Source organism: Rhinichthys klamathensis, unplaced genomic scaffold (genome assembly GCF_029890125.1).
Source record: "Rhinichthys klamathensis goyatoka isolate OS25496 unplaced genomic scaffold, OSU_Roscu_1.1 h1tg000054l_1, whole genome shotgun sequence".
Classification (NCBI taxonomy): domain Eukaryota; kingdom Metazoa; phylum Chordata; class Actinopteri; order Cypriniformes; family Leuciscidae; genus Rhinichthys; species Rhinichthys klamathensis.
Genome location: NW_026606599.1, coordinates 1,603,163 through 1,611,370, shown reverse-complemented (window position 1 = coordinate 1,611,370; position 8,208 = coordinate 1,603,163). Strand labels below are relative to the sequence as shown.

The 8,208-nt window shown below is 39.4% G+C and overlaps 1 protein-coding gene across 1 annotated transcript; it reads left to right on the top strand.

Annotated features, from left to right (window-relative positions):
- Positions 1–5,721: 5,721 nt before the first annotated feature.
- tmed6 (transmembrane p24 trafficking protein 6) lies at positions 5,722–7,481 on the top strand. The gene is made up of 4 exons (XM_056248318.1): positions 5,722–6,029; positions 6,109–6,235; positions 6,531–6,706; positions 6,941–7,481. The coding sequence occupies exons 1-4, from the start codon at positions 5,817–5,819 to the stop codon at positions 7,169–7,171; spliced, it is 747 nt and encodes a 248-aa protein (XP_056104293.1). The 5' UTR covers positions 5,722–5,816; the 3' UTR covers positions 7,172–7,481.
- The last annotated feature ends 727 nt before the right edge of the window (positions 7,482–8,208 follow it).

Genomic DNA, 8,208 nt, shown 5'->3' with positions numbered 1-8,208 from the left:
GATCTGGTAAGAAGAGGGCCAGTGCCAATAAGTGACACCTTTACCTTCCCCAAGAAATCAGATGGACGAAGCTTTCACTACCACTACACATACAGACAATTAGTTAATGGGGAAAAAAATCAAGCGAAGCTGGCTAATTTATTCAAAGAAAAATGATGCAGTTTACTGCTTCTGTTGCAAATTATTCTCGAGTAAGTCCACAAAACTGTCAACAGAGGGACAGCGTGATTGGGTAAATGTAGGTGCTTTGCTAAAACAGCATGAGAATAGTCAAGATCATTGCAATAATATGGTGAAGTGGAAAGACTTTGCCTTCCGTCTTTCTAAGCAGAAGACTATTGATGCAACAGAAATGGCCCTTTTGGAGGCAGAAAGAAATCGTTGGAGAGATGTTCTCATCCGTTTGATTAGTATTATTCAGTCTTTGGCAGAGAGGAATCTTGCACTCAGGGGGTCTGTCGATACTTTGCATCAGGCCAACAATGGAAACTTCCTTAAAGAGGTGGAACTGATGGCGAAATTCGACCCGGTGTTAAAAGACCACATCAGACGAATTGATAGTGGAATGCAGCACAACACGTACCTGGGTAAGACTATCCAGAATGAGCTGATAGAGTGTGTCAGTGACAAAATAATTGAGGTAATGGTGGCAGAAATCAAGGACTGCAAATATTATTCAATAATTTTAGACTGTACACCTGATGTTAGTCACCATGAACAAATGTCTGTTGTGGTGCGCACAGTCACTCTGGGCAAAACACCAGAAATAAAAGAGCACTTTTTAGGATTTCTGATAGCTCCAGAATCCACTGGCCTGGGTTTGTCCAATCTAATCCTTAACAGGCTTGAGGAATTGAACATCCCTTTTCAGGGTTGTCGGGGGCAGTCCTATGACAATGGGGCTAATATGAAGGGAAAAAACAAAGGTGTGCAGGCTAGGCTATTAGTTAAGAATCCAAGAGCTTTTTATGTGCCTTGCAGTTCTCATACACTAAATCTGACAGTCTCAGATGCGGCTAAAGCATCAACGGATGCTTCTTGTTTTTTTGGAAATGTGGAGAAGGTGTACAATTTGTTCGCTGGGTCCACTCAAAGGTGGGCCATCTTACGGAAGTTTGTTGACATCACCCTCAAGTCCTGGAGTGAGACACGCTGGGAAAGCCGGATAAAAAGTATTGAAGCTTTGCGCTACCAGTCAGAGAAGGTGAGGGAAGCCCTGCTAGAAGTGAGAAGTAAAGCGACTGACCCTGTAGTGGCTGTTGAAGCCAACTCCCTTGCGGAAGAGATAGGTTCATTTAGGTTTCAGATTTGTTGTGTTGTCTGGTGTGACATTTTGTCTAAAATTAACATCACGAGCAAGCTTCTACAGTCAACCAACATGCAGCTTGATGTAGCGGTTAACCTTGTAAAAAAGAACAAAGGCGAACTTATCAGTTACAGAAAAACAGGCTTCTGTGATGCACAGACATCTGCGAAATAAATTTGTGAGCGGATGAACACAGAAGCAGTGCTGAAAGAGAAGCGATTGCGTTCTACAAAAAGGCACTTTGCCTATGAGGGTGCAGATGAGCCGATAGTGGATGCTATGAAGAGGCTGGAAGTGTCATTTTTTAATGCTGTATTGGACTGTAGCATTCAGTCATTGGAGGATAGATTTAAGTCTCTAAGTGAGGTTAAAGACAACTTTGGAGTGCTGCTCAATTTTAGGGAGCTAGATCAAAAGGTCCGGAGGGAACAATGTGAGCTTCTTGGGGAAAAACTCTCTTGTGGAGAGGAGGCTGGTATTGATGGTAGCGCATTAGCATTAGAGATAGAGAGTCTTCCGGAACTTCCCAAAACTATGATGACTGCCTTTGAGCTTCTCACATACCTCTCTCAAAATGAGATGTGTGAGCTTTACCCAAATCTTTGGGTAGCTCTCAGGATAGAGACAGTTGCCTCAGCAGAGAGGAGCTTTTCCAAGCTCAAATTGATAAAAACATACTTGAGATCATCAATGGCCCAGGAAAGACTAAGTGGACTTGCAGTCATTAGTATTAATAACAAAGTTGGCCAAGCAATACCATACAATGATGTCATCAGTGACTTTGCCTCCAGAAAAGCTAGGAAGGAACGATTTTGAGGTCATTGTTGTACAATTGTCATTGTTGAACCCTTGCTGTTCTTATGTTTGCTTTCATTAAAGGTGCAGTGTGTAACATTGAGTATTTATTAACAGAAATGCAATATGACATCCATAACTATGTGTTCAGTGGTGTATAAAGAACTTACTTAATAAACCGTAATGTTTTTATTACCTTAGAATGAGGCATTTATATCTACATAGGCGCGGGAATCCCCTTCTATGAAGGTCGCCATATTGTACCTTTAAGTATCTTTTTTTGTAACATACTATTTTTGATTATATTAATGGTTGTCTATTTTGGTTTTATTTAAAAGATTGCACATTTAATGCACATTTGCAAATAATTTATTTAATATGTTTTGTGACAGTTTGTATTTAGAAGTTTTAATAAAAGAGTGAAGTATTTTAAGTATCGTTTATTTATTTATTTTGTATTAATACATAACCTCACTGTATTCGTTTATAATATTCGCTTTAACATTATAGCGTGACATTTGTGTCAATAATCTTCTAGCATATGTGATTCTGCGTGGTGGGAGGGGGGCCCCCAAATCAAATTCTGCTTAGGGCCCCCAAGAGGCTCGGGCCGGCACTGACCCCACTATGCCACCACCACGTATTACAACCTCAGTAATAAATATAAAGTAGAATTATCACCTTTCTGACAATGTCAACAACAACTGAAAATGTATAAAAATAAAGGAGAGCTGTTGTATTGGATTGAATTGGGTTACACACGTGCACCTGATGAAGTGGCCAGTGAGTGTACATGCAGTTGTTGTGTTTCTTCAAGTTAACCTAACAGTTGTGTCTAACTAACTGAGGAGTCAGATGAGCCAGGCATCACTGACACTCCTGTTGCTCTTGTCACAGCAGTCACAGAGGACACTGCAGATCCAGTTCATTTCAGTCCTGCAAGCATTTCTATTGTTGTGGAAGACGATGTTGTGATGAGTGATATCCCTAACTTGGCTGATGCATTTGCATTGTTGTTTGGTTTGATGTATGCATTGCATTTGGACTATCCCAAGAAACTCAGTCACACTTTTACGTTCATCCAGAAAATCCTAATGGGTCTTGATGATGGTAAACACTTAAACCCAGCCTACTGAGTCTCAAAAATGACCTGTTAATGAAAGAGTAGGCTAGCTTAAGAGTTGTGTTTACGAGAAAATACACATGTATTTACACATGTAATACTGTTTACATGTTGATGTGTTTGTGGGTTTCCCAGATTGGTAACTTTATAGTATGTTGTTGAACACCATGTTAGTCAAAGCATTTGAAACTGTTTAAATTTGGCAGATTATGTCTTGCCCACCAAATCTAACGTAGTTACTGTTGTTTATACTTATCGGTTGTACACCAACTTGGTGCTCTGAATCCTAAAATGATGTGAGATGTGCCTTTTTTATATTTTGTTTTTGTAGGTTTTTACAAACAGGATAGATTTGATGTTTTGATACATTTATTTTTTAAAAAATTTGTTTAATTCCATTTGCACTTTGATGGTCATGGCTGTTACTAATGCTGTTTTAAGAAATCAGGCCATACTTTTTATATTAAGCACTTTAAGATGGTCAGTTCTTGATTATCTTCCACACACACACACACACACACACACACACACACACACACACACACACACAAAATGAGTTTAACAAGATGTTACTTGTATTTGTAGCTAGAGCAGAGGTGTTTAATTGTGCTGTGTCTATGTAGCTTTTCATTCCAACTAAATACTTCACCAGGTAATTTCACTGGTTAACACACTTACAGCTATTGGGTAGAGGGTGAAACTAGTATGTGACTTGAGTCAGTTAGCGCATCATGGCACATGGTTAGACACTTCTGAGCTAGAACAGAGTTTTAAAAAAAATGACTGCTGTTGATGGTCTGACATGTTTGTATAAAACAATTTTTTAGACTGAATAAAAGAAAAAAGAAAAATGTACAGATGAAGTTTTTTTTTTTTTTTTTTTGTAGTTTTAACTTGTACATTTCATTAGCTTGTGGGTTATACACAAGCATATTTTTTGAGTTAGTAGATTTATATTTAATTAAGTACAATTGGATCAAAATAATTAAAAATGGAGAAACAAAAAATGTGCAAGCGTTGAACAATATTTTTAAGCACGGTGCACTTAAAAAAAATTAAATATAAAATTTAAATGTTTAAGTTTGATTAGATTGTAACTTAAAAAAAAAAAATTACTTACCTCAAAAGTTATTATGTAATAAGTTTCTGCTAGAGTTTTGAGTACTACGAACTTATAGGGGTTTACATTAAGTGAGGATAGTCTACTAAGTGGTGTCCGCAGAATAATATAGGGTTCATAGACAATTGGAAAAGTTTTTGGGGCAGACCTGACCTGTTGAAAAGAGATGGTATCCATCCCTCCTGGGATGTCGCTCTTCTCTCTAGTAATATGGCACATAGTCTCAGGGTTGATCCTTGACTATCTGATTCTGGGGCTCAGGTCAGGATCAGGAAGCTGTCACGACACACACTGGAGAGAGACAGCTGATCCAATTGCAGTTTGATGTTATTTATTGGGTAATCCGTAAATCATAAACCAGTCCAGGCAAGGGTCAAATACCATATAATCAATCCAAGACGCAACAAGGAACAGGTAGGCACAGGCCAAGAAGTGTCAGACATAAACAAGGACTCCGTAAAGAACACTAACACAGACAGGGAATATATACACAGAACTAACAAGGTGACGGGAAACAGCTGAGTGCAATGAACTGATGATTGACAGACAGAATGCTGGGAAATGAAGTCAAACGTGAAAGACACTGTGAGAACGAGGACCTCTAGTGACAACCCAGGGAAACACAACCAGACACTTTGACAGAAGCAGAGAGACTGGCTAAACTGACCGTCTGCTAGCTGTCTCACATCACAGAAGTCAGATAAATCCCATCACATAGAGACTCTTTCACCTAGACTAGATATCATCATATAGAGACTGTGTCTGTTCCCCGAACTAGGAAATACAAAAAACTCCCAAACCTATTTAAGGGTAAAAATGTACTTTATGTTCAACAAATAAAACATTTTTGTCAAAGTTCTGTTGCTTGTCAGTTCCTGTTTTTATTTAATGTGTGTGGAGTATGCTATGATTTCATCTGGTTTTCTTCTGTGTATATAAAATACTTTATATATGATATCTGTGTCAAGCGTTTTGGATTCTATCTTTCATGTTATCCTTATATAATATGTTAATCTTTACTGACATGTTTTACCATTAAAAAAACAATTCATAACTGTATATTAAATATAAAGCAGCTATATTGTCAAATTGATTGTGTAATAACAATAACAATTTATATATTTATATACAATAATTTATTATTGTATTGAAGTAATAATTATTGTATATACATGTTTGCTATTTTACATAGTTACAGCACAGTGAAATAGCTAAAAAAAAAATGTTATTAAGTTTAAGTACAATAGGTATTGGGAATCAAAATTGTTTTGTAAAATCATCTGTTTCTAGTCTCTTGAAGGCACTCCAGAGATGATCTACAGAGCACCTGTGGCCTAGCTCGGATTTTCCCACCTGTGAAGGGCTGAACACGTCAGACTCAAAGTTAATCATCCTCAGAAACTTCAGTGCACTGAAACTGAATAGGTCTCCGGTTTCATTTAGCTTATTGCCAGTCATATTTAAAATCTGAAATGTTACAGAATGGCATTTATCTTGTTTGGCTTCTGTTATTGTTTGGGTTGAGTAACAGTGGATCATTGAAAGAGCCTCGTCCAGAGCTTTCAGATCAGGAGCTTTTCTGGGGAGCGGATCAGTATGACTTTGCCATCATGCTGCGCGCCGGAGACCTCCAGTGCTTCTGGCACTTTGCTCACTATGGAGAGCGCTTCTACTTACACTTCATGGTAAGACATTGTTCTGCATTTGAATATTAGTATGTACTTGAATCCTTCGAATGTTACAGCTCAGCATGTGTGTGTTCAGGTCCAGCTGGTGACTGGTGTGGCCCTTGATACACATCTGTCTGTGATTGTTAATGCGCCGAGCGGCTTAATAGTCGGCAAAGTTGACGATGCAAGTGGTCAGATTGGCTTCAGTGTTGAGGAGACTGGTGAGTCTCAACTTCATAGTGGTTTTAGTTAATCTGCTGCCTGTGTTATGAACAGAGAAATCATCTGTTTTTACAATCCAAAGTGGATTTCATGCGGACCATGCAGAGAATGCCAGACGCAAAATAATTCACAGAGAATTTTTTTATTCATGTTGTTCCAAATGTGTATAGTTTTTCCCTCCATAAAGTATTATACTAAATTAATTAACATCAAAGTACCATAATAAAAGTCACGCTTTCACACATAAAAAATATAAAAAGTGGAATAAATCAATAATCATGTGTTTTCGTGCAGGTTTTTATCAGATGTGCTTCAGCAATTTCCACAATCGCTTTGGAAGCATGCAGATTTTCCTGAACTTTGGTGTGTATTATGAGGGACAAGAGACCACTGAGAAACAAAAGGAAGAAGAGAAGAAAAAGAAAGAAGAGGATATGAAACAAATAAACAGTACATTGTCCTTCATTGAGGTAATAAACAACTGCATTTAGTGGCAACAAACACATCCTTACTGTAAAGTGATTTGCGTATATATATATATATATATATATATATATATACATACAGTATGTTTTTCAATTTCTTGAAAAAAAAACAATGTGAAAAATAGATTTTGTTATTTTTTGACACAAAAAATATATTTCTTGTATTTCACATATATATTTTTCCACACTCAACTGAAAAACGGTTTGCACTGCATACAGGAGAGCAGCGTCAGACTGCAGAAGTTTGTCTTCCACATGTGGCGTCACTACAACTACGAGCGAATGAGACGAGGAGCTGATTTCTACCTGCTTCAGTCCAACTCCACTTATGTGAACAGCTGGTCTGCTGTTCAGAGTCTCGTCATCATCACCGCTGGATTCCTGCAGCTCCGCTTCCTCAAGAGGCTCTTCAACAGCAAACCAGCAGAGGGCGACAAACCCCGCTGTTAACAAACACTAAACCTGCGACTGTTCATCTCCAAACCAGCAGAGGGTGACAAAGCCCACTGTTAACAAACACTAAACCTGCGACTGTTCATCTCCAAACCAGCAGAGGGCGACAAACCCCGCTGTTAACAAACACTAAACCTGCGACTGTTCATCTCCAAACCAGCAGAGGGCGACAAACCCCGCTGTTAACAAACACTAAACCTGCGACTGTTCATCTCCAAACCAGCAGAGGGTGACAAAGCCCACTGTTAACAAACACTAAACCTGCGACTGTTCATCTCCAAACCAGCAGAGGGCGACAAACCCCGCTGTTAACAAACACTAAACATGCAACTGTTCATCTCCAAACCAGCAGAGGGCGACAAACCCCGCTGTTAACAAACACTAAACATGCGACTGTTCATCTCCAATCCAGCAGAGGGCGACAAACCCCACAGTTAACAAACACTAAACCTGCGACTGTTCATCTCCAAACCAGCAGAGGGCGACAAACCCCGCTGTTAACAAACACTAAACCTGTGACTGTTCATCTCCAATCCAGCAGAGGGCGACAAACCCCGCTGTTAACAAACACTAAACATGCGACTGTTCATCTCCAAACCAGCAGAGGGCGACAAACCCCACAGTTAACAAACACTAAACATGCGACTGTTCATCTCCAATCCAGCAGAGGGCAACAAACCCCACAGTTAACAAACACTAAACCTGCGACTGTTCATCTCCAAACCAGCAGAGGGCGACAAACCCCGCTGTTAACAAACACTAAACCTGTGACTGTTCATCTCCAATCCAGCAGAGGGCGACAAACCCCGCTGTTAACAAACACTAAACCTGTGACTGTTCATCTCCAAACCAGCAGAGGGCGACAAACCCCGCTGTTAACAAACACTAAACCTGTGACTGTTCATCTCCAATCCAGCAGAGGGCGACAAACCCCACTGTTAACAAACACTAAACCTGCGACTGTTCATCTCCAAACCAGCAGAGGGCGACAAACCCTGCTGTTAACAAACACTAAACCTGCGACTGTTCATCTC